Source organism: Sturnira hondurensis, unplaced genomic scaffold (genome assembly GCF_014824575.4).
Source record: "Sturnira hondurensis isolate 20B ecotype Veracruz unplaced genomic scaffold, ASM1482457v3 Scaffold0003681, whole genome shotgun sequence".
NCBI lineage: Eukaryota > Metazoa > Chordata > Mammalia > Chiroptera > Phyllostomidae > Sturnira > Sturnira hondurensis.
Window position 1 is genome coordinate 6,224,194 of NW_028076312.1, and position 27,645 is coordinate 6,251,838.

At 41.5% G+C, this 27,645-nt stretch overlaps 1 protein-coding gene across 5 annotated transcripts in view; it reads right to left on the reverse strand.

Annotated features, from left to right (window-relative positions):
- PSD3 (pleckstrin and Sec7 domain containing 3) overlaps nucleotides 1–27,645 on the reverse strand; it is a 572,156-nt gene that overhangs the window by 59,176 nt on the left and 485,335 nt on the right. For all 5 annotated transcript variants that reach the window (XM_037042118.1, XM_037042117.1, XM_037042121.1 and 2 more), the window contains 2 exons: nucleotides 26,286–26,479; nucleotides 2,717–2,787 (listed from right to left, as the gene is read on the reverse strand). In XM_037042118.1, coding sequence (XP_036898013.1) covers nucleotides 2,717–2,787; nucleotides 26,286–26,479 — 265 coding nt within the window. The remainder of the gene's footprint in view (nucleotides 1–2,716; nucleotides 2,788–26,285; nucleotides 26,480–27,645) is intronic.

Below are 27,645 nucleotides of genomic sequence, written 5' to 3' on the forward strand. Positions count from 1 at the left end.
GGTCAAAACACCTTTATGAGAATGCCACAATGCAATCAAGAAGTCGCACTACATTAGGTGAGCAAAAACCCAAGAACAGCTGCATTGAAGTGGGTGAGGAACAAAGGCTGGGGGAGAGGTGCCTAACCTAAGGCTTCTCTCTTGGGAGGGGAAAGGGGAGCAGAGTGTGTGTCTGGCATTGGGGCTTGTCAGAGGGCCGCCCCAGGGAAAGGGTGTCTGTGTCACCTGACTCGGGACACTGGCGGGGATCTGGAAGACTCTGGACCCTGGCTGCAACTAAGAACAAGGGAGGGCTGGGTGGCTTGCTGCTGCAGAACCAGAAACTCCCCAAATCTGGGGAAGAAAATGGGCAGCCAGATCAACACACATTATAATCAATCTCAGAAATCAAGGATGAAGAGAGAATTTTGAAAGCAGCAAGAGTGACTTGTCATATACAAGAAAAACCTTTAAGACTATCACAGGATTTCCCAGCAGAAGTCTTGAAGGTCAAGAGACTGTAGAATGATGTATTTAAAATGCTGGAAACCCCCAACCCCTGCAAACCAAGAACAGAATACCCAGCAAATTAGTTTTTTAAAGACAAAGGAGAGATAAAGAGTTTCCCAGATAAGCAATATAACTGATGGACTGTGTCACTGCTGGGCCTGTCTTACAGTAACTAAAATAAAAAGAAAAAGATGAAATGAAAGGGAATGGAACAGCAACATGAAAACTTGTGAAGTATAACTCTCACTGGTAAAAGTAAATACAGGAACAAATACAAAATAATGAAATACTGTACAGATCACTTTTAACCATACTATAAATGTGAACAAAGAAAAGTACCAAGAAAAACTATACACCCCCAAATCTGCTAATGGGTACACAAAAAGAAGTGAAGAGTTTCTGTATGCCATTGGAATTAAGTTATCAGCTTAAAATGAACTATTAGAACTATAATACATTTCATGTAAGCCTCATGGTAACCGCAAAGAAAATACTATAGAAAATATACCAAAAAAATGAGAAAGTAATCAAAACACGCTTCTACAAAATATCAACAAAACACAAAGGAAGACAGCAACAGAAAAAAAGAGGGTTAAAAAGCTACAAAGGAGAAAACGTACAAAATGCTAATAGTAAGTCCTCCTCTATCAATAGTTAGTTCAAGTACAAGTAGAATAAACTCTCTGACCTAAACAGAGGATCTTCTGCCAGCCGTGGGCTTCTCAGACACGGCCTCTACATACAAGGTGAATGCCATTTATCCCTACCTTGAGGTTTTTCAAATCACAAAAGGTGCTGAATTCTCACTAAATGTTTTTCTACATCTATGGAGACATCATGCGGTTTATAACTTTTGTTGTGTTAGTGTGGTTTATCATATTAACTCATTTTCATGTGTTGAACCATCCTTGCATCCCAGGAGTAAATCGTACTTGGTCATGGTATATGTGTGCTTCTTTCATTATGATGCGGACTTTGGTTTGCTGGTATTTTGTTGATAGTTTTTGTATCTATAATTGTCAGGGATGTTGGCCTGTACTTTTCTTGTAGTATTTTTTTCTGGTTTTGGTATGAAGATAATGCTGGTCTCATAAGCTGAGTTTGGAAGTGTTCCCCTGACCCCCTTCAATTTTTCAGAAGAATTTGAGAAGCATTAATTCTTCTGTATAAGTTTGGTAGACTTTACTGGTGAACTGCTGATCACTGCTTCTATCTCCTTACTAGATATAGGCCTGTCCTGATTTTTATTTATTCATGATTTGGTCTTGGCAGATTGTATGTTTTAGGAATTTATCCATTTCTTCTAGGTTGTTGGTGTAGCTGGTTTTTTTTTTAATTTCTGTGATATCAGCTGTACTATCCCTTCTTCCCTTCATTTCTTATTTTTTTAAAGAAATTATTTATCTATCTTTAGAGGGGAAGGGAAGGAGAGAAGGAGAGAAGTATGAATGTATGGTTGCCTCTCATGAGTCCCCTGCTGGGAACTGGTCTGCAACCCAGGCATGTGCCCTGACTGGGAATTGAACCGCGATCGTGTGGTTCGCAGGCCCGCACTCAATCCACTGAGCTACACCAGCCAAGTCCCTTCTTTCATTTCTGATTTTGAGTCTTTTTTTTCTTAGCAGTCTAGCTAAAGTTTTGCTAATTTAATTGATCTTTTCAAAAAATCAATTCTTATTTTCACTGATTTTTTTCCTGTTGTTTTTCTGGTCTCTATTTCATTTATTTCTGCTCTAACCTTAATGTTTCCGTCCTTCTACTAACTTAGGGCTTTGTTCCTTTTCTGGCTACGTGAGGTGTAAAACTTAGGCTGTTGATTTGATACTTACTTTTAAATGTGTGTGTTTTTCTCTGTAAACTCCCCTCCTAGGACTGCTTTTGCTGTGTTTCATAAGTTTTGACGTGCTGTGTTTCTAGATCTAGGTAGGAGCTAAATAAAGGTAAATAACTAAGTAAAGACATACTATTAAATAACAGTAAATAAAAGGTAACTAATTTATAGCACAAACATCCACTGGAGTAAGTGCTACCACAGGTCTGTACCTGCAAGGACCTTAGGAAATTCAACTTATTAACATACATGCAAAATTTCTAACTGAATGTTAAAAGAGTTCAGACATCAATTAAACAGTCTGCTGGGTGTTTGTACAAACTGAATGTTTTTGAGGTAAATTATCTATCATTGCGCAGTTTTGATGAATAAATTAATTAATTAACTTATTGTTACCTTTTGCAAGTAAAGAACTGTTCCTTTCAGTACAGCATAAAAGGTTTTCCAGCCTCGCTTTCCTCTTGGCGCTAGAAAGGAGAAAAAATAAGAATTTTATCAGACAGACGCGAGCATTTCAGAAGGAGAACCTACACGATCAACAGGGTGATTGTGCTTCAGTGTCCTGGTTCATCAGCCACCAGAACTAGTAAGGAGAACTAAGGCTTTCTCAAGTTTTACTGTGTAACAGGCAGTATTCTACAAATGTTTTCCATGAATTAGCTCATCCAATCTTCATGATAATCCTGAGAGCCAGGTACTATTCCTCCTGCTGTTTACAAAACTGAAGCACGGAGAATTAATCTCTCAGGGTCACACGGTGAGAAGAGGAAGGAGGAACCCACACCCAGTCAGCAGGGCTCCGCAGTCTGCCCTCTGGGACAGAGGGCTCTGGGGCTGGGACAGCAGAGGAGGCACAAGGGGACACACGTTAATCCAAGAGATGTTTGCACCGCTCATGCACCAACACCTTTAAGTCTTTGCCACAGTTTCTAGGAGTCATAAAAAAAGTCTCGGAATATAAAAGGACTCCTCTCGGCATTTCTGCCATCCCCCCACCAGAGGATAACTTCGATTATTACTACTTCTGTGACCACCTGTGATACCTCTGTGGCAGAACCTGCTTCACTGTAACATAATTTTTTGTCTAAATTTCTCCTTCAGGAGACTGTGAATGACCTGAGATCAGGTAGATACCTTCATCTTTAGAATTCACAGAACCTGGCACAGTGCAAGGCAAACATTCGCCACCCTCTTAGAAGTTCTTGAAATAAATTTTCTTTCAGAAGCCCTTACACCCCTTTTCTTCCTATTTTGCTGGACCAAAAAGTGAATAGAATTTCTCTATTGACTTAAATAAACTTTTATAGATTGTCCTAAAAGCAAAAACACAGATTAGCAATACACTTTAACTATTAATTCTTAATCTTAATAAAATGAACTCTGTAACTGGAAATGCTAAAATGATTGGCATTTTTCTAAATATGTCTATCCCAATAGGGAGGGAGGGCTAGTTATACTTACTCCTTTGTCAACTCTGGGGCTGCCTTTAGACTGTCTTTGAGTTGGACACCTGATTAATTTAGGAAGAACATTATTCTTAACATTTAAATCCTTTAACATTCCTTTAACTGAAGACTCAAGAATTTTCAGGCTTGGGAGCTGGGTGTATACCCACCCACAGAACCCAGGCGCTCCTGCCAACACCATGCTGAGCCGTCCACCTGGCACAAGAGGACTCACAACATCCGCTCCGCAGGTTTCCAGGGGAAATTTGAAAAAATTGTCCCATCTGTTTCCACTACGTAAGTTTTAAAAGTGTGTATTCAAAAATAAATGGTCAGAAGAGTATTCCATAACCTTTATAAAGAAAGAAGGGACCACTATACATAGAATCATAGATTACACACACACACACACACACACACTATTTTCAATAGGTATCAAATACTGACATGCTTCACATAAGAACAGTGCACACGAAGTGACCATGGGTGGCAGGCACTGTTGCAGAGCAGGACCACGGGGTGGTGGAGGCATCTGACTCAAGTGTAGACCAGCTGGTATCTGAACCTGGACTTAAACCTGTCCTCTCATGCACTGACCCCAACTGGGTAACTGCTGACCAGTCCCTCCAACTCTTGGGACTTGAGCTGCTTCATTTTAAAATGTGGATAATCTATGTAATGTAAGGCAAAGCACTGGCTAATACTAGAAAGAAATTTAGGAAAAAACTCTTATGTTTTCTATAGGAGAAATATAGGTCCTAAGTTTTAAAGATATTCCCCACAGTCCTAAAACTAGTTTAGCGGCACTTTTGAGATTCCTTCGGTTGCAAGATCTACAAATCTATTTTTCTACTTTTCAAGTAGAAATCTCCTCTTTATGAATGCACATGTTCACAAATTTTTTTAACAGTGCTTTTTCATTACCATGCTAAACTTACTAGAAACAAATCTCGAAGCCCTCTCCAGCTGAAATGTGATCCAAAGTCACCCAGGGTGACTAATGGTAATGCAGTGAGCTTTAACCCTGTATTGCATTCTCTACTTTTCCATCTCCCACAGGAATGTAAAACTTAATCTGGTTTTTGGTCAATTAATAATTCAGTTGTTTAAACCTAAATGAAGCAACCAAGCCTCCTAACAAGATAGATTAGAAGCAAGTGCTCAACAGTATACAGCCAGTATGCTGTAAAAGTGCTGTCCTAAGTGATTTTCCATGTACTAACCCATCTAACCCACACCATAACTATAAAAATAAGGCACTACTATCACCTCCACTTACAGATGAGATGGTGTGGGTGCCGATGAGTGGAATTCAGGGAAGAAAGGGACTGCGTGCACTAGGGCAGGCTGGGAAGGGTCCCTAGAGGCAGGTTCAACTGCCTGGATTTTAAATACCCCCCCCCCCCCCCCCCCTGCCCGACTGCTCCTCTGGCTTTTGCACCCTTGGTGAAGCTCCTCAGGTGAAATGCATGGGCTAGCCACCGATGAATGAGGGGCACTGTTCCTTGTGATGGTGACTAGAGAGTAGTTAAAACTGACTTCGCAGCACATATTAAGTATACACAACTAAGGAGAGAGTTGTAATGTAGTTATATAATGAACAGGATGGGAGGAAGCAAGGACATTACTGACAAGAATCCCAATGCATCCTATTCAAAGGCTTTACTTACAACGTGGTAGAGAAGCTGGCAAGTGGGTGTGTTTTTAACAAATCTGGTTGTCTATAGTGCAAAAGCGTTAGTTTTTTTAATACTGTTAAAACAGACATCATTATTTTTCTATCAGCTGTCATTCCCTTCAGATTTACTCTGTTTACCACTACCTTTCTTTGTTACTGCCTTTGGCACCTCAGGCCGACTTATTTCAACTACTTCTTGAAATCTATACTTAGCAAGTTTCTTTAATTTAAAAATTTTTTTATTGTTTACCTTTTACAGGTGTCCCCATTTTGAGAGTCTTTAGGTGATAAACCTTTTTCTACTTTTATTTACATAAAAATGTCTTTATTTCATTAAAAATCCTAGGACCACAAGTCCTTTTTCTTATGAAGGCATTACTTTGTACCTTTTGGCTCCCATCCTTGCTGGGATATCTATCTGAAGTGTAAATGTCATGTCTGAGTTTCTAGACACTCAGACATGACATTTAGAAACAGGTTTAACTTTATCCAACTTAGTTTTCTTTAGGCTTCCTCTATCACCTGCATATACTTGTAGTCATTATACCCTGAATACTCTCTCCTCTACTAGGCCCACTACTGTAACCTCTGGGGCTCTGACTTCTCAATCCACTCCGTGCTCCCTCCTATTCTCTGTCTTTTTCTCTTTCTGTGCCAAAAGCTGGGTAATTCCGTCTCTAGTGCGGCTCTTTGAGCACCCAGATCCAGAGATGCACTGAGGGGTTTTAGCAGTCCCAGGGTTAGCTTACCTCCCTGGATTTGAAAATATCTTATCACGTTCAGATGGTTTATAATGGAAGAGTTTCACAATTCCTAGGCCATCATATTGCCAGAAATAGAGTCTCTAGTTTTTTTTTCTTTTAAAAAAATTATTCGCAAACTTTGTAACCCAGTGAGCATTCATTTAGAGCAGGCCATGGAAGGTAGAGGTTAAGGCGAGAACAAGAGAAATCAGAACAAGGAACACAGTAAGGAGATGATGATTTCCCATATGGGAGAAAAAGCCCCAAATATGTACAGAGGTGCAAAGTAAATTAAGATAGAAATGGAAGGTACGGAGAAGGCACTGGGCACTGGGCTAGATTTGTAAACATCCATTCTATTTGAGCCAAACAATTCATTTAGTTAGGTATTAATTTCTCTATTTTACATCAATGTTTCCACTATTACTTACATTGCAGTTCTAAGAGACAGAGTAAGCTGCTGAGGAGCCTACCTACCTAAGGGTTTCAGAGCCACTGTACAGGGCGATTCAGCGAGGACATGTGTTCTAAGGATGCATGAAGAAGGACACATTTTCCACCTTTGCCATGGTCAGGCCTGGCTGGACTGAGGTGGATGTGGGGTGCAGGGAAAGGAGAGGAACACAGGTCAGGTGTGTTCTCTCATCTCACTGAACTCCAGGACCTTCAAAGGTATCCCTGCTCACAGCTCACAGCCACGATTCAGAACAGAGGCACCGTCCCGTGCCGGCCTCTCAAATGCTACCGGCCCGCATTTCTGCAGAGCAGTAACACTAGTAGCAATGATAGTGACAGCAGGAGCAGCAGCCGCAGCCAACACTGACTGAGGGCACACTGATTTAAGCGCTGCTCCAAAACTTGGTGTGTATTAACTAACGCCCACAACTCCACAGGACCACCGGTATGAACTCCATTTTGCAGATGCGGAACCCAAGACCCCTTCTAACCTGCACCACTCAGTTCCCCACAGCACTGACCACTTTTGTGTTGCGGGTGCTGGGGCCCAGGGCTGCTGGCCCCAAGAATCCCACAATGGCACAGTGATTACTTTGATTTAGAGTTATTTGATAAGCAGCCAGCGCAGAAGGACATGTTGACCCCTTCTTGTCTCCTTGAATGCAGGGCATAAACCTCCCCTGTGAAGGGTGCCCTCCTTGCTCCCACGGGGTCTAGACAGATGCCCTTATCACTGGAGCTCCGGAAGCTGGGGCCAAGGAACTTACAGGAATACCGCTCATCACTCTTTTATTAATACACCACCCAGCCCAACCTGGGTTTAGACTCCTCACCAATGGGCACCCAAACCTAAGTATCTCTGTCCTATTATTTCTTCAAAAATTTATTGTTTATTTGTTTAAAAGGCTGGGTGGTTCATCATTTCTGAGGACACCATTTATAATCTCCTGTGTGCATGTATTAAATTGATTCTTTTTCTCCATGTAATCTGGTCTTTCATCACTTTTCTGATTAGCCCAGCCACAAGAACTTAAGAAGGGTAGAGGGGGATTCTCCCCTCCCTGATGCAGGGAAGGAAGAGGGGAGAAATTTCAAGTTATTTGAGAGCTGATTCAGCATGGAACCTGACCTATCAGGAAAAACACTGCCCACTCAGGATTGAAGGGATACCCTGGCAAACCGTCTGTGCAAATGAACCAGCACCTGCTCCAGGCAACAGTAAGAAACAAACAAAAAACGTGAACAGGCTCCTGTGACTGTTATTCTGTTATGCACACATTCAGAATATACACTTCTGCAAAAGAGAAATTGGGATTTATTCCAAAGATGAGTGATACTGGACATATCATTAAGTCTTCAATATTACACAGCAGTTCTTATTAATTTTCTCATCTCATCTTTTGTATACATTTGAAGACTTCTTTTTGGAAATATAAAGTAGAATGGATAATATTTGGCTTCAATTATTATCACTGATCTTTGTAAAATAGTTAAATGCACAACTGGGAATAAAAAACAACTGTCATCCTTCTTTTGTATAAAATATCCCTGAGTAATAAAATATTAAATAAAGAGTAATAATGGATATCTGCCAGAAATAAAGTTTTTAAAAATCCATCAAAAGGTATAAACTTCAGGCAAAAGTTCCTATTAGCATGCTGTACTCTCCAATTTTCATTTCTTCTGAACTGAACTGTGAACAGATTGTGTTTAAGATCTTACTGTTCCAATTTTTTATTTTATTCAAAGGGAAGGGAATTTCTTCCTGCATGAAGATCTCATCCTGTTTTTGACCTTCACTCTGGGTTCCTGATCATCTACTTTTCCCTTTTCTTCAAGTTTAATATCAGAATGACTTAATATGCACAGAAAGACACAGTATGTGTGTTGTTTATTTTTCTTTAATATACTCATCTTTCCTGTCTCTTGCCTTGAAAAACATCCTTCCCTGAAAACAATACCATTTCCCCTACCCCCAAAGAGTCCAGAAGGTTGGAAGTCAAGCTGTATCCACACTAATGAGAAAGAATGCTTGAGTCATGCATGGCTGAAGCCTGACCATGAAGGCAGGCCCTGAGAGCCTAGAAAACAAGGAAAGGTGAGGATATGGTAGTTTTATGCAAAACACCTTCAATTTCTTCATATATTAATGGACAAAGACATTTAAAATATAAGGCAATACCAAGGAGGGCATTCCAAACTAAATCCAACACCTTGTTGCACGTGGAAACACAGATGTACGTACTCAGCAAAAGCCCTTTTCCACTAGGGCCACTGGGCACATGCTAGATTTGTACAAGACACCATTTTTATTTACTTTTATTTTTATATGCATTACTTCATTTTAATACTCGAAACAGTGTTATGGCCAGCTACACTCGTTAACCCCATGTTAATGATAAGCAAACTTAGATACTGATAGGGCTTGAGGTCAGAGCATATAAGCACCGAGACTCCCGTCTCCGACGGTCCAGGTCCTGCACAATCACAGCCCACAGGTAACTCTCCATGGAACCCCTGGACTGCTTGGTGAGTGTGGAATCACAAACACAAGCATGATGGACTAAATGTCAAAGGGTATCTGATGCAGAAAACTTAGGCGGTTATTTCATCCTGCATGTGCTGAATGGTCTTATAGGAAGAGTATTGAACTCAACACATCAGGGGTTACAGAACCAATGTCTATAGGAGCCAAGATGATAATGCTGAACACTGAAGGGAAACTGTATACATTATTATACAACCCTGAAGAGTGGAGAGTGCACACCTCTGTCTATCTAGTCTCACTGAATGACCACACTGGAAGATAAAACCAAACCATCCTGATTTTTCAGGAGAGGTTAAAATAAAACAGGATGCTTATGGGAAATATTTTATTTTTTAAAGATTTTATTTATTTTTAGAGAAAAGGGAAGGGAGGGAGAGAGAAACATCCATGTGTGGTTGCCTCTCACACGCCCCCTACTGGAGACCTGGCCTGTAACCCAGGCCTGTGCCCTAGACTGGGAATTGAACTGATGAACTTTTGGTTTGCAGGCCAGCACTCAGTCCACTGAGCCACAGCAGCCAGGAAATTTTTATTTTTTTAAATGTTGTTAACTGTGGATCAAATAAGACCTGCCAGCAATGACCTGAAAAAGACATTTTTAAAGTTGCTATATTTCCCTAGTGATAGTAATCCAAATTTGGGCAAAATTCTTGAAGTCTCTATCTTTACAGGGTGAGGAGATATGCACTCGGGCAGGAAGCAAGCTCTGCAGTTCTACGTCACTGAGACAGCAGGGGAGTCTGCGGTCTGGGGCTGGTCTGCAAAGGAGTCAGATGGATCCCTGGATGGCAACCCTGCAAATCATCAAGTGAAGTTACCGGTAATCCCTGCGTATTTATCCCCAACTCACCTTCACAAAACAGCTTCAGGCACCACCATGAAGCACTACTGCATCTTAATTAACAGAGTAACTCAGACCCTTTCAGATTCTGCTTGAAGCGATGAGCTCCAAGCTGAGCCTGACAGAGGTTACCATGGGAGGGGGCCGCCCACAGGGAGCGGCCGGCAGCATGGGTCGCCCCCAGGTTCATAACAGAGTGGTAGGGATGAACTATTACCAGTACCATCCTATCTTAATAAATAATATCTTTGAGACATTTAAGACAATTTACACATTTTTGAAAAATCAGTTAATCTTTGCAATCTTTCTCTTTAAGATTAGGGGCTATTACATGTAGTCAACTCCACTTTATAAAAGGAAAAACTGGGGAAGCCTTAAAGGAACCAGAAGTACAACTTATATATATTGCTTTTCCCAGAAAAAGATTTCCTTCTTTTATGTGACAGGAATACATTTCTATCATCAATAGAGAACCGAACATGAGACAAGAACTGTAACACATCCTCCCCACGGTGTCCCCCGAGGGTAACGCTTACTCTGGATATAGTTCTGGCCCTTTAAGAAGTTAAGACTTACCCTAAACCAATCTTTCTAGAATCTCAAAAAGTACCCTGGACTGGGAGCCAGGAGACCTGGATTTTATTCACACCATGACGTCCACTATTTCTGATTTTGGATAAGTAACCTAATGTCTTTGGTGATAAATCTATAAATACAAGTTGTCAATTATTTTAGAGTGTTGTTCCAGTGTTTGCTACATCAAGGTTATAAGGACACAGTCCCTACCCCTAAAGAGTTCACCCGATGAAGCGGGTGCATTAACACTCTATCTTACTGTGTGATAAGCTGTAAACACCCAATGACAGTGTGGCACTAACCTAAGAAACAGCACAATGGGCATCAAGTGTGTAAAAAGAGGAAGAAGTCATTCGTTCCATTACTGGGTAATATTTGTAAGACAGAGAAGGTGTTAAATGAGGGTTCAGTTTTCAGCAGGACTTTGAAGGAAAAAAAAAGATGTTCTTTTGACCTCCAGCATCTCTGCCAGATATTTGACCTGAGACACTGAATCAAAATGCGAATCCCAATTATGGAAGTCTCATAGCATTGCTATTTACCACCATCCTTTAACGAGGTGGCCCCTGGACAGAAGCCAACACAGTGTTTTTTAACAGAGAGCGACTGGTTTGAAATTCTGGTCTTCACCTGAGTGACCTCGGGTGGGTAAGTCACGAGGCCTCTCCGCGCTTCACCTCCTTTCTCTGTGAAGTAGAAATAAAACAGTCCCTACTTCATAGGGTTATTCTGAAAGGTAGGTAAGTTAATATATACGAATCCTTTAGAAATGTATTTTTTAAAGTTAAGGATGCTGCCTCCTAAAAGAAAATGCATCCAATTTTCATGGTAAAACATAAAAACTTTAAAAATTTCATTCATGTACTCATGATTTTTCTTTGTTAAAGTATTTTGAGAAGAGAAACCTCCTGACACTATTGATGAATTTTTAACAGAAAGGAGATACACCTTTCACCCTTAATTTAAGGGAGGGTGGATGCAACCCACTTATTAACATTTATGGTTTCCATTCTGTCCTGGACCCTGTCTTGACACTGAGAGGTCAAACGTGAATGTAAACAATAAAAGGGAAAGATGGCAGAAGAGACAAAAACTGGCAGAGAACTTTCCATTCCTGAGAAACACCCTACAAAATACACAGACTTAACTAACAAAAACGCATCTTTCTCCACTCAGACGGCGTCGCTGGGGGCCATGACTAGACGCAGGTGCACAGGAACGTAACCAAGTTGGGTCATCATAAGCTCAGGGTGCAGGGAAAAGTGCAGGTAGAAAGGAACACCAAAATGACTCTGTACATACTTTTCAGAAGAAACTTAAGTCATATAATATTAATACTAGTGTCATATAAATTTGTTTAGAATTTTGACAAGTGAACTATATACCTCATCCAGAATGTTCCTCCCCAAATATCAACACGACTTGTCCCTTCATTTCTACTCGTTCTCTCACCCAAATGTCCCCTCATCCAGAGGCCTCCTGGATCACTCTACACAACCCAGTGCCTGCCCACTTCCTCCACAGTCTCCTCACCTGGGCTTCATTCTGCCTCTGCATCATTCACACCTGCCTGAAATATTACATATAAGTTTATTACTGACATTCCTCTACACCAAAATGGAACCTCCAAGGATGGACTTTGGTTTGTGGCTGTGTCCAGAGAGCAGATTAAAACATGGAAAAAATCAGATATATTAAGTAGGCATGTAGATTATGTGACTCAATAAAAACTAAAGAGATTTTAAAAATCTGTTCTTTATAACAGGTGAAACACATTAGAAAATTCAGGTTGCTGGAAGAGATGAGAAAGTGGGATAAAATTTTGGTGCAGATTATTGTCACCAAGACGCTGGGTATGAAACAAAGATCATCAGTGGAAACTCAGGCTCATGGGAACAAATACAACCTGACAAATTACCAGAGGTTTTCAGGGGCTGGTAAAAAAGAACGAGCTTCTGTGGTGAGGGAATTCAAAATTCTAGGAAACAAATGTGACTTCATAACGTAAACTCAATTTTTTAAATTGAGGTGTAATTGACATCTAACATCATGTTGGTTTCAGTTTCACAAAATGATTGGATATTTGTATATATTGTGAAATAATTCCCATCACACGTGTAGTTAACATCTGTCACCATACGTGGTTGCAATTTTTTCACTTAAGGTCCACTCTTTTTGCAACTTTCAACTATGCGGTACAGTATTATTGACTATAGTCAGTGCTCTCATAATTCTTATAAACTAAAGGAGGAAGCTGTTTTTAATAGCCTTCTTAAAAAGTTGGACATGGCAAAACGTTACTGAAGTTCAGTAACTTTATTTTATCTGAAAGGTATGAAACTAAATGCTGAGAAAATTTCTTGAGTAATTTATAGAGCTCATCATAAAAAAAATTAGAGCAATGCGCTAAAATGAAATGTACAGCTAAGTTATCACATCCGAGAAGTGCATGTAGCTGCTGAATCAGACACCAAGCCCGACTCCTTCAGCTTCAGCCCCTTGTGACCAAGCCCAGCAGAGGCCAGGGCCCTGCTGAGCTGCATTTCTACAAGCAGCAATTTGAGGAAGCCACTGTAATGACAAAAACAGCCCAAGGCCCATTGGGACCTGAAAAATACATCAAGAGAAGTAATTCCCAGGGGTAAGGGTGAGGAGCCACCAGACAAAGCCTGCTCTCCTGAGGATGTGACAGCAGTCTGACCACCCTTCCCAAACCTGGGAGCTTCGGAGAGATGCCCAGCCCCTCCCTCTGAGATGGGTCCTCTTAGGCACAGGTGTCAGTAACAGCAGTGGGAGGCTGTCTCCAAAGGACCACCACGGTGTGTTTATTGCTGCTACTCCACGGCAGGGCTCCGCCCACTGCCGTGGCAACCGAAGCCTTTACCCAAATTACTGAGTGCCGCAGGAAGGCAGGAAACCCTGTCTGCGGACTATCTTCCCCCCACCATGCACCATCACCCCCACCACCAGTTTCTTTACAGTGAGAACAATCCCAGGACTGTCGTTAAGCAAATTTTGAAAACGGGAAGCACCCACCCATCCTGCCTAAGTCATTCTGGTGTTTTCATTGTTACTCATGCTAGAGTGCACATTTGTTACACCTTTTTGCATTTGTCATTATTTTGAAAGCCTTTTTCTATATTTTATAAATAACAAGTATTCAACTTAGAGTATTGATTTTCCCTGATAAGTTATATTTGTCCAGTGTCAGTGGCAAAAAAGAAATTAAAAAATAAGAAAAAAAATAGCAGAACACAGAAAACAATATAAATCACCAGTCTAATGACAAAGACAAGTGTGACTAAGATTTTGGTACGTGACCTCTTCATCATTTTACTATACACACATCTGCCACACAGCTGGGATATTATGCTGGTTTCTGTTCGACACTTCTACGTACACATGTGTATACATCTCATATGTCATTTTTAAAATGACTGCAAGCAGTGCATCTCATGTGGGCCATTAAGCTGTTTCCAAGGTGATGATCACCACGAGATGATGCCATTCTGTAGCTAAAATAACAATTAGGGTTTTTTTTTTTTTGCATGGCTGTGCTAAACACCCTCACAGTCAAATGAAGGAGTCAAACCTCTTTTGATCCTTCTCAGCTTAGGGCTTTTGATGACCTGTTCCCTGGATGTAGTAATCTCATCCTCGATCTTTGTGTCCAAAGATTTCATGGACTACCTTTAGTAATTCAGCTCTAAGTTGCATGATGCCTGCTCAGGTATAGCCTCTCCCCCACTCATTCCACTGGCACACATCTGGGAACCGCTCTGCCTGGTTTCAGGAGTTGTAACTGCCCCCCATGGCTAAGGCTGAGTGGGCGACCTCCGGAATGTGAACCACAAGGAGACAAACCTTGTCTCTGGTAGCAAACGCTGCCTCTACTTACTTCCCTGCCCTCAAAGCATGGTCGGTTAGTCCATGATGGGTACGATTCCTCAGAGGAGGGGCAACATAAGCCAGACAACATCACTTGGGAGGCCATCATGGAAGGACTCGGGGGAGGGGCCGCAACAAAGAGGGAGTGATGGACCCTCACCCCCCCAGCTATGTGACATAGCCCGAGTCCCCATGCCCTCTGGGAGAAGCACTTCCCGGCTCTAATCCACTTAAGCCTGAAAACCTGTGATGGGGAGGTGGTGCAGCTCCTTGCCTGGCTAGAGTGGGATCTGGAGTAATCAGGCATAAGAAAGAATTCCTAAAAGTCCTGTGAAGCCTGCTTTGCTAAGAGTGCTTTCATTCACATGTTAAGGGTCCAAGCAGGAAATGAGTATGTCTCCCAGGGTTTCTGCAACACCCTTTCCTGACAGACAGCGACTCAGACTAAGCCCTCAGATTTCTCTGAAATGTTATCTACGGTTTGATCCTTACCACCCTATTCTTGTGTATTACAACCCAATAAAAGCCCCTGGAGGAAGGGGCTCCTGGCCTTTTTCCCTCTGAGAAATTGGCCACCTCTCCTCCCTAAGCAGATCATGTCTTGGTAGTGTTACTTTCATCTGTGGTGGATGGGGGGGACTTGCGGGCAAAATTGCCCCCACAGTGCTCAAGAGTTGTTTTGTTTTCTTTGTCCTTTTTTTTTAGTATCATAGATGGAGTGCTGGATGACAGTTAGTGGGGGAGGGGGACTGGTGGAGGGATGGAGCAGAAAGGAAAAAGGATTCATGGACAACAGGGTGGTGATGGCTGTGGGGAGGAGATGGATCAGAGGACTAAATAGTAATGGAAAAGACACCACAGATTAAATAAAAAGTGTATCAATGACCTGTTTCATTTCAAAGTTCAAATTCTTAAGTCGAAACAATCCAGTGGTAATTTTTTTGTACATACATTTCTATCACCATCATTTCCGTTAGTATACTAGTATTGTATTTTTAATTTCATGCTTTCATCAGATTACGGAAGGATTTGAAACAGTGCATTACATAATCATACAGAGGCATCAAGATTCTCTTCTTTCTCCTACATGTTAACTAAACCGAAAATGCAAACAAAATGAGTCAACAGTCCAAAGAGAATAATCAGACACAGTGCAAACTGCATTTCCCTTTCAGAAAGGGAAGACTCTGAACGCAGATTTATGTGTGTGTGTGTGCGTGTGCACATGTGCTAAAAGATGGCACTGCTTTTCCCAGCCCTGGCCCTTGTCCAGCAGTGCTTCTGGGGGGGGGGGGCGGCCCCTTGTAACCAACTCCACTCCACAGCAGGAAAGGGTGGGTTTTACGGACATGAGCTATCAAATGGAACTTAAAAGCCTAAAACTTAGTTTTTTTAGTCTAAATGTAGAATTGTGATGAGGTGCTCCCCACTGGAAACATAAAATGCCACCAAAACTGGCCTATCAAGGGGCAAACCGCTGCCGGTGAGTACACTGGGCTGCCCTCTGGTGCTGGTCCGCGACCTCATAGCTGTGGCGCCAGTCGCCGCACCGGGGCCCCGCGGCCACAGAACCAAGGTGGGAAGGAGGTGGATCTCGCCTGGTTCTGAAATAATTGCTTTGCTTCCATTGGAAGAATCCTCCTCTAACAGGAGGAGACAACTGTCTTCTGGGGGAAGACAGTTGGAAAAACTATTCCACTTTTGTTATTCTTAATTATAATGTCACTGTTCCCAGTGTTACACAATAGCAAAGAATTCTGCCTGCACGGCTATTAGAGACACTATTTTCAGTACGTGTGCCTCACGGCAGCATCTACTCTCTTAAATTTGACACGTGGGACCAAATTTGCAAAACTGTCACTGACAGGCAAGCATGTAAACCCTCTGAAGTGAGTGAACCTCCCCAACCTTCTCAAGACGCTGCTGCACAGCACTACTTATGTCTGGGGTATTTAAAACTAGATTGAAAATATGAAACAGACATGGTCCTCACATCTTAAAAAGCAACAAACGTTTCAACACTTTAAATTAGAAACAAGTCTCGGGGGGGGGGGTACACTCACCGAAGGAACTACACTGGAAATGCAATGCGATTAAAATATTTCAAAATTATTAAAGTGATCTGTCCACTCGATTAACTCTTTGATTCACCTCCTCCCAACTCCCTCATTTCCATTTTCTGAAAGAAAACACTAACATTGAGCTGTTTCTGTGGGTAGTTAGTTCCCATCAAATCACTAAACAAGGTGCTATTTCCATCACATCGCTAAACAAGGTGTATTGTTAAGAGACTGTAAAGTTTCCTAGCGGTTTTCTGTGGCAACACATGAGGAGTCAGTGAATGTAACGCTCCAGTCCACCTTCCCAATACACTGGTGTGGCTTTTCACTTGCGTGTCTCGGCAAACAACCTGCCTGTGTTCCCTTGGCCTGGTGGTCCCCTCTCCACTTTCTCTCAGTAAGGGCAGCACAACCGTACTCCCTCCCTGCTTTCCTCCATTGCTCTCTCCAGTTTTATCTCCTGTATTTAAATCTTCCACATTTCTAAATGAAAAACAATCAAAATTCTGTTATTGTGTTGAAGCTTTAAAATATTACACTGTGGCAACAGTAATTACTAATTTGTGTTTTCTGTTATTGTCAGGTTTTCTAATTACTGATTTTTAGGTTTTCTGTTATTACTCTTGCACAGATTTCCAAAAAGATTCCTCAATTGTTTCTAAATTTCCTGTGCAATCAGGCATTCTATCAAGTTTCCAAAAATTTATTATGAAATGAGGAGACATCAAAAGGTTAATCAAGAGCAATAAACACACACATACCATCACCTAAGTAAAAAAAATTATCAGTACAGGGTACTGATATCAGTAGGGCAAAAGCAGGTTTACAGGTTTACAGTGGGCAATAATATAACAATAAATAATCACCCAGGAACAAGCTCTGTTTTGCATACTCACAGTTGTAAAGCCACTTTTGCGACCCTGTGTCGTTCGGGTGATTGTTCATTGCTGATTGCACGTCCTCCCCCTGCTAGAGGTAACCGCTATTCCGCAGTTAAAGATCTCCCTATGCGAATGTATTCCGACTGACAACAGTTCTGCCTGCTTTAGAGTGTTGTCGCATGTGCACATTGTTCTGCAAGTTGATGTTTTTCACTCAATGTTAGGTTTGTGAAATTCTTTCATGTGACTCATGGAACTCTAGGTTCCCTGCTTTTCATTTTTATATAGTTTTCTATTATATGACATATAACATTCCTCTTACTTCTTATTAAGGGCCATTTAGGTTGTTCTATTTTGAGTTACCACAATGTTGCTATGAACATTCCCCCTCTTGTAAAATTGTAAGAGTTTCTGTAGATATTCACCTAAGACTGGATTAACTGAGATATAAACGTAGTAAACGTAGTATTTTCAACTTTGCTGATTACTGCCAACTATCTTCCAAAGTGGTGACATGACAGACACGCTCACAGGACAGAAGAGTGACAACTGTTGTACATCCTTGCCAACATCTGGTGTTACCCTTCTTTCCAGTTCTGGCTAATGTGACGTATGTGACATATCTCATTGTATGCTTCATTTGATTATACCGGATTATTGGTAAGAGTGAGTGTCTCTTCATAAGTTTATAAGATCATCTCAATTTCTTTTTCTGTGCATGGTCTGTGCAAATTGTTGACCATTTTTCTATGGGATTGTCTTTTCTAATAAATTTAAGATTTTTAATATTGTAGATATTAATCCTTTATTAGTAATACGCTGCAAGTATCTTCTCCCAATATTTGGACTGACTTTTAACTTTTTAAAGAGGATTTTAATACAAAGAAGGCTTGTTCCACATTTTCTTCTAAAAATTTTAGATTTTGTCTCTCAAATGTCCCTCTAATCTATGAATACATGAAACCGCTTCTTCTGGTTGGACATTCTCCCACCCCCCAACCCCACCCCAATACTCCACCCACCATACAGCACCAGTTACGGAAGCATTTCTGTTGTCCCTAATTATCTGAATTACTTCCCGTGTCATATACCAAGTTACCACAAACACTGCAGTTTCTAGACTCTTTCCTGGGCCGTGGTCCTGCCGATTGCCAGGGAGAATGTCGGCATGGTCCCAACGGCACTTTTTCGGCTCCATTTTGAACGGTGTCTGTGGTACCTTGAGCAAACAGTGTATGTCCTGTGGTAACTCTGGATGGTGACTACTCTGTACAGAGTAGCTAAACGTAAGCTCCACAGAAGAGAGAGGCTGTGTATGACATGTCTTTGTACGGTCTCTGCAGTCTCCGGTACTTGAGGAGTGCTTAACTCACACAGGAGACAAAATCCATTACCTGCACCTCAGCTTAGAAACCGTGGTAACAAACACTAGACAAGCAGCTCACTTAGAGATACCACTACAATGAAAATACAGCATTACGTATGGTCTTTTCCATTTGTCTGTCCCCATCCCGTGTGCTCTGTCAGTCTAAATGCGGTGGCGGGGTGGGGAGGGGGCGAGTCACAATTTCAAAAGGCTCAGGGGCCAGAACAGCAGCAGTGACTGTGTGAGGAGGCCTGGTGTGGAGCTCCAGGGAGTTGTGCAAGCCGGGGTCAGCGGGAGCGTGCCTAACTAAGTTCGTGCAAGTCAGTTTACAACATGCACTGCGGTGGCCAAGCCAAAGAACGATTCACACCCACCAGCCCTAATTTGAGACCTACGGTCAGCTACACAGATGCTACACAGTGATGGGCTGGCCTGACCACACCAAAAGTGCTGAATTAAGCATCTTCTAAGCATTTATTTTCTCATGGACACTGGTTTTAACAATATGCTGCCATTAGTTTGCTATAATCAGACCTTAGTTTCACCAGAAGTCCTGCTATTCTACACTACAGCCTTGGATAAGACATTTAAAACTAATCTCCTCCTCAGGAGGAGGGATGATGACGACGACAATGACGATGACGATGATGATGACGACGACACCTGTTTCACGGGGTGATGATGAATGAACTAGTGCACGGAGGGTTAGAACAAAGCTCTACTCACTGAGTAATCACTTAATTGTGACTATTATCACCCTCAGTCAGAACATGAGTGTTCAGAGTATCTTGTTTCCCATCACTGTGATTTCCCTAAGTATCTTACATCAGATTGATACAACTAAGAGCTTATTTTGCATTTTGTTTTTCATTCTACTTGAAAAAATCCAGAACACACATTTTCTTTTCTAAATTTGACTGTTCAAAGCTCTCCCTTAGTGTCAGATTTAATGGGTTTGGTAAACATACTTTTATGAGGGATACGTTTGCTGTTAATCATGATCTGTCTCCCAGAGGCGGAAATTCTTAGCTGGGCATATCTTCAAAATGCTAAATGAGTAAGTAAATAAAATGAAGTAAAGAAAACCTCCAAGGTTTTAAAATGTTAATACGAGCAATTACAGATGCCATCTAACAAACTGAGTTTAGAGCTAATTAAAAAAATGAAAGATACCAAATCTTAAGTCAGACAACCGGTCATTTAGAGACATGTTAATCAGGTTTCAAATTTCTCCATGGAGCTTTGACCCAAATTTCCCCTTATTAAACCCTTTTAGTAGTATCTGCCATCAGAGAACCTGGTGGTGTTTACTACCTATGTGGAGAAATGCCAGCGTAGCTCTCCTGACACTGAACGTGATAAACCCACGGAAACGTCTATAGACCCAGCAGCATTAACACACCCGGAAGGTACCATTATACAGACCCCCCCAAATTATCTGAAGCGCAAGTTCCACAAAGCCCCACTGCTGTTTTATTTTTAATGTACTGCAAACAAAAGTGCTACATTTCAGAGCACATTAAACGTGAGTATTACAAAGCATATTTCAAATTTACTTACAGTGACTACCTTTCAAAAAAGAAAGCAGATGCCTTCAGAAGCAGCTCAGGCGTGCCGGCGGACTGCAGGGGGCTGCAGCAGGGGCACTGAGATGAACCGGTTCAACCGCACGTGACTGGAAGTCCAGAACACTGGGGTCGGGGAGCACGGGGAAGGTTAGCGGGGAAGAAAATGTACCCCTTTCTGGTTCTCCAAATACAAACCTAAAGGTTTTGTACTGAAAGACTTAGATTTCCTTATCACTTTCTGTTTTCTAAATTTCTTTCTTTCCTTTTTTGAAATAGCCATTTAGTTCCCTCATACCCTCTCATTTCCTTATCACTTTCACAGCTCAGTAAATATTAGGCCTCTTGAGGTCTGAGGCAACAAGAAAGAAATTTCTCAACAAAAGGGATCAGTAACCAGTTTAGTCCTATTTATGTCCATAAAAGATTAACTGCTACAGAAATTATGCTCCTATCATAACTGGAAACAGGATAATATATAAAGCAAATGTTTTCAGACCTTGTACAGTAGGCAATTTTGGACTGTGATTCCAAAGAGAATGAAACAAATGAGCCCCCAGATTACGACCTGGAGGAAATGCCTGGGACCCAGCAGTGAAAGAGTATACCTAAACAGAGCTTGTAAGTCGTGCTGAATTCAAGAGCTCAAGGGGGAGTTTGCTGAGGCTGAAGAGGCTAGAATTTGTAGAGGAGAAATACACATGAAAAGACAGCTCTGGGGACTTGCAGAGGAATCCCCACGTCTTGGCTGCAGCATTGACCTGAGTTCACCTAAAAGCAAACTATTGAGTGCATGGCAGTGACCCACCAAAAAGCAGTGGAATGAAAAATTTCAAGGGCTCACACAGAACTAGCAATAGTTTGTGTTCTCATCAGACAGGGTAGAAAGACTTCATAATACCAAGGACTGGATGGAGTCTCATTAAGAGTAATAATACTTTAGTAATGGAGCTAAATAGTGACAGAATAAGGCTTCTCTGAATCTACCATGTGGCAAAGGGTAAGGTGAGCCTCTAACGGATTCTGTTGATCTACAAGTTACTTATCTGCACAATAGAGTAAAATCCAATGTTCTTTAGAGAAATAGAATTAAATCCAGCCCTGAAAGATGTCACAATATCTGACATTCAAATAACAATTACTAGAAATGAAAAAAAAGGAAAGTATGACCTATAGCTAGTAGAAAAAACAATGTAATATCCCAGAAATAAAAGAGGGAAAAGAATTCTAAGAAGAGGACCTTAAAAGAGCTATTATAAACATGATAAACATGCTCAAGGACATTAAGAAAAATACAAAGTTGATAGGAGAGAAGTGGAGAATGTAAAAGATTCACAATTTAGTTTCAAAGATAAAAAATACTATATATGAAATGAAAAACATTACAGTAGGCTTGAAGACATAGGACTATAAATTTATTATAATGAAGTACTGGAAATACAAAGAGAAGTTGGAAAAGAACTGAACGGTGCTCCAACGAACCTTAGTGTAACACCGAGTGGTCAGCCAGAGGAGACCGAGTCCCAGAAAGAGGAATGGGTGCTATGCAAATAATGGCTGAAAAACTCCCAAACCTGGTGAAAAAGATCAACTGATGAATACACGGACAACAAAGAGCAGATAAGGAAAACATTAAAAAACACATTAAGGTAACTCATATAATAAATGAAATTATGAAAATCAAAGATAAAGACAAAAGTCTTGAAAGCAGCCAGAGAGGGAGAAACACCCTAGGTGCAGAGGAACAAAGACTGGCCTCAGACTTTCCGTCTGAACCCGTGCAGGGCAGGGACAATGGGACAATGTTTTAAAATCACTGAGAGAAAAAGGAAACACTGCTGAAGAATTGAAGGTAAATTTCTAAAATTACCATGCGATATAAATTGTTTAGGAATCAATGAAACATGAGAACGGTTCCTCCCAGTAGGAGTTTACTGTAAGACATATTAGAGGAAAGTATTCAGGCAAAACCCCCCAAAACAAAATTAAAAAATGATACTAAATAGAAATTTGGGACTGCAAAAAGAAATCCAGTATACCAGGAGTGGGCAGTATGTATAAAAGTAAAAAACAGTTCTGTTTCAAGCAAAGACAGTAACAATGTACTACGCGTTACAGATACATAATCAAACTGTATGACAACTGCATACATGTTAGGGAAAGAGAAAGGTGAGCAACATGTATAAGGATCTCAAACTACATGTAAAATAGTAAAATTTGAAGACAGACTGAGAAATTGAAGGTTTTACCGTAAACACCACAGCAACTGCTGAAATTACAAAACAAAAGAGGCACAGCTGATATGCCAACGGTGAAAATAGGAACACACATAATCACAAACAAGGCCAGGAAAGAGGGAAAACTGAAAGATGAAATAAGTAAAAAACAAATAAGATGGTAGATTTGAAGTCAACAACATCAGTAATGACCACAAATGTAAACAGTCTAAACACTTCAATTAAAAGACAGATTGTCAGCTGAATAAAAAGTAAGACCCATCGTTGTCATACAAAAAAATTTAAAGACTTCACAGATAAAAATTGAGAAGTTAGAAGAAATTTCTGTATATCATGCAAAAACTAAAAAGAAAGCTAGAGTCATTATGTGAATATTAGACAAAGTAGACTTTGACATAAGGAATGGGACCAGAAGGATCATCTCAGGGCAAAGGGATCATTTTATCAAGAGGACAAAACGTACATGTCTGGCAGGAATGCAAAATGGTGCAGACACTTTAGAAAAGAGTTTGGAGGTTTCTTATACAGTTAAATATATACTTAACATACACTCCAGCAATCTCATACCCTTAGTCCTAGGTAACTTCTAAAAACACACATACATGCAAAGACTTTTGTGTGAATATCTAGAGCAGATTTATTTGTAGGGGCCAAACATGGGAAGCACCCAAGTGTCCAGCTGGTAAAGTACGGGGTATCCAAACTGTGGAATGAACATGCCACTCAGCAATAAGAGAGACAATTTACGAATTCACAGGGCACACGACAAAATGGATGAATCTGCAAAGAACACTGCTAAGTCAAAGTCTTAATTCCATTTACTAAAATTCTGGAAAAGGTAAAGTATAGTGCTCGTGGACAGATCACTGAATACCATGGACTGAAGGGGGTAGGCAGAGAAAAATGAACTGCAAAAGTACAGTAAAACTTTTCCAGGCAAAGAAAATGTTACGCATCTTGATTGTGATGGCAGGTACACAACTCTATCTAGTTCTCAAAACTCAAGGTATACACTTGGTAGGTTTCAGTGTATGTAAATTATCACTAGAAATTATTCACTTTCTGTGCTGGAAAAGTTAAATTATCTGTCCACACTACAGTTAATGAGAGAACAGATGACAGCTAGTTGGGAGGTTTAGCGGGTGGAGGGATTGTGCAAAAAGGAGTAAGGACTGAAGGGCATGGAAAACAGGGTGGTGACTGCTGGGGGAGGAGGGGTATAAAAGGACTAAATGGTAATAGAAAAACATAATAAAGATTATGCATGAAAAATATGGAAAATTGGAATGGAATACATAGGAAGAGCCCAAATAATTAAAGGCAGCTAAAACTTCGAGATCACTTCCAATACCCTTCTCTCAAAGGCAGAGGGGAAAACGCACCTCCCCAACCCCATGCAGTGATAAAGCAACGGACAGGAATGAAGCCTAGAGATGGGGCCCAATCAGCCTCTGATGACTAGATCCATCTATTTTTCCATTCATGTCTGTTCTGAGGCAGAAACAGACAGAAGCAGGGGCAGGTAAAACTCTTACAGCTGCTAAAAAGACAAAAGCCTGTGACACTTAATACTGCCCTAATCAACCAGAAGTTCTCAAAGGGGTTAGCTAAAGGTTTAAAGGTGTTTTACCGGCCCGAAAGTCTCTGATCTGGTACAAGAGGCCTCTGAGGGCTCCACTGCTGAGAAACCCCCAGGTTTCACACCCACACCCATGCACCGTGCACGGCTAAGGGGACAGACACGGCTTCCAGCTGGGGAGTCTCTCCAGGAACCCCAGCGGTGGTCCAGGAAAACATGGACAAAGAAAAACTTCAGAAACAGGCTAAATGTGGGGACACACCAGAATAACTTAAACAAACAAGTGTGTCCACCCATCACCAGGGAAGCGAGTCAGTGCAGGGGCGCTCACTGATGCTCTCCTGGTCCTGCGGGACATAGTGCCAGAGCCCAAATCGGGGACATCTGTTTTCTTCCTTTTTTTTTTGCCTTTTCTTGAATTGGTATTTTAAACCACCATTATTCTGTTTTCCCTCTTTGCCTCTGACACTTCGCATGAAGTATGTCAGTTATTTCTGCATTTTCCCATTTAGCCCACGGAGTGAAGGCCCATCCCCCCTGAGGAGGACGGACATGGACCAGCAAACTGCAGCCCTGAGACGGGAGCCACAGCCAGGCGCGGCACGTGGGGCAGAGGCAAGTACGTTTGCGTTCGTGGTTATAAATCAAAGACTGCACTGCGCTGGGTAAAAGCACTGCTTGAACTCAACGCATGGAGAAGGGTGTGTGTGCAGGCTGGAAACGAAGAAACAAGTGTCTGCTGCTTTGTCTACCAAGAACTCTTTCTCTGAGAACTGTATCTTACTCCTTCTGGAGACAAATTCCCTGTTGCCATTACAACCACGTGGGTCCTGTCCATCAAGTACCCTATCCCCTCAGTGGTACAAAACAGAGTTCTGCCCCAGAACTAGACAACACGGGAAGTTTAGGATGAAAAAGAACCCTCTGGGGAACAAAACTGAACACGTGCTCTGCAGCACTGCCAGTAATCACGTACCCGGCCATGTAAAAGAGTTCTGTTCCAAAGAATAAAGCTGACGTGCAAAACAATGCAGAGACAGCAAGGGTTCGGTGTCCTGTGCCAATCTTTCACCTTCAGGTGTGTCCTTGCCCTTTACCCTAAACTAGTTGGACCTGCTCTCACCTGTGACTACAAGAGTCCCGATGCCAGGCTGTTAGAGAAAATTAAGTAGTCTAGCAGGCTAGTGTGGAGACGTTCTGGAAACATGGTGGGGTAATCCTAAAGAATTTGGAAATATTAAGAAACTTTCTCAGCATCTTAAGTCAGTGGCAAAGCCACTCTACCACAAAGTTTCCCTGACTGCAGCCTAACAGAATATGCCGGCTTACAAAGAACAGTGCCCAGTCACACATGGAAAGGGCAGCACGCCCGTCCCGGCACCGCACACTGGTGTCTGCGGGTGGGCAGGGCGGCCCTGGAGGCCGAGCCCACCGGTTTTGGCACACACACCAGCTTAGCTTAGCCTGCTTGACGACACCACACTGCCGTTTCACTCTGTCTCTTGCGCATCTCAAACACTAGACCTGGCAGGAGATATTCACATCTCACCCTTCACAGAACCGTCAGACGGGACTCCTTCAATGTCCCAGTTATGCCAGTTCGCCTACGTCACACCTGCCCATCTCCACAAGGGCCAATTCTTTCACATTCACTTGCACCTCTCAATTCTTTCGAGCCCTGCTTGTTGCTTCGGTTTTATTCCCATGATTATTCTGTGTGTTGTAAGTTCAACTTTCCCTTTACCTACCAGAAATGTAAATGGCTCGAAGACAGGGACCTTATCCATCCTCTCCACTACTATATTCTTTGATGCCTAGCACAAAGTAGGTTCTCAAAAGTATTTGTGGGAACCAAGAATAAGTGAATTAAAAGTTGGAAGTGAATAATCTGTAAGGAGACTTCCATTTCGGAAGTCCTGTCATTCTACTTCGAGAAGCTCAGGTGCCACAGTGGATTTCTGACTTAGAGTTAGACGTTTTATCAAACTTTAATAATACTTTTCTAGATCAACATAATTTTCCCTCATCTTTGACTTTACTTCATAAGAATTCACTTTAAATTGAGCCTAAAGATGAAATAAATGACAACGAATGATGCTTACTCTTTTTTCCATCCATATCTGCGTGAATTTTCCGAGCCAAGAATCCACTTTTGTACACGGCGGCATTTGGGTCGTGAGGAATGTCCAAGAATGGGTTGGTAGTACTCCCAATGCGACTGATGGTCTTCGGATGTGTTCCATTAGCCTTTTCATCAGTGCCTTCTGATGGAGATTTTTTTTTCTCTTCATCATCTCTAAAGGGAGAAAACACCAAGGACTGAGCAACTACCACAATACTCAGCGAACAAGTTTTTTAGTGTAAGGAACTGTTGTGTTTTCCAATGGCTTAGCAGCCTTAATAAAACCGTGGTAACAGCAGCTGTCATTTACTAAATGCCTCCTATCTGCCAGGTATTAATGATCATGCCACTCTTGTAAGACAACATTAGCAGTAGCCTATATTGAGACAAGGCAACAGACTCAGAGTTGAAATAAGTACTAAAGTTGAGATCTAGTAATTAAAGGAAGAATAGTGAGGAGAAAATTGTCCAATCTCTAAAGTCTCTGCTCTTCCCACCCACTACAGTGCCTTCTCATGTTCCCACTCATGTTCACCTTCTTTCAAATGAGAGGATATTCTTTGGCCGAGATCATGACTTTGATATTGATTTTTGGTATCTGCATAATCTAGCATAGTGCCAAACCTACAGAATACAACAAATAATTATAGGTTAAGTCCAATGAATAGCACTGAACTATATCTACCAAATAACCAAGTTAACTTCAAATATCGAAACCAGAGGTAAAGCAACCAATGGATTAGGGTGGTGTGCCCTGCACAGTGATTTGGTATCTAACAGCTACTATTTTCCGAACCACCACAAAAGTGTGGGGCACCTTATCAGCCATGCTTGGGACTGTAATGTGCATGAAGTATAAGGAGAAAATTGGAGTGTAGAAGGAAGTTAATAAGCTCTGATACGCTGCTGGAAAACAAAGCACAGTAGACAATAAGAGCATTTGTCTTAGCTCCTGTTTTAATTTTCTCAATTAACCTCTGGTTTCATTGCTTATTAAACTTTGATTATTGAATCTTTTTGTTAAAACTTTGCCAAAACAATCCCCAAAAATATATTTAAAACAAGCCCTGGCTGGTGTAGCTCAGTGGATTGAGCGCAGGCCTGCGGACCAGAGGATCACGGTTCGATTCCCAGTCAGGGCACATGTCTGGGTTGCAGGCCAGTTCCCAGCAGGGGATGTAGTTCCTGGCAGGGGGTGCATGAGAGGCAACCATACATTGATATTTCTCTCTCTCTCTCCTTCCCTTCCTCTCTAAAGATAATAAATAAAATCTTTAAAAATATATATATATTTAAAACAAACCACAAAATTAACAATTATCAAAAGTGTTTATTTGGTG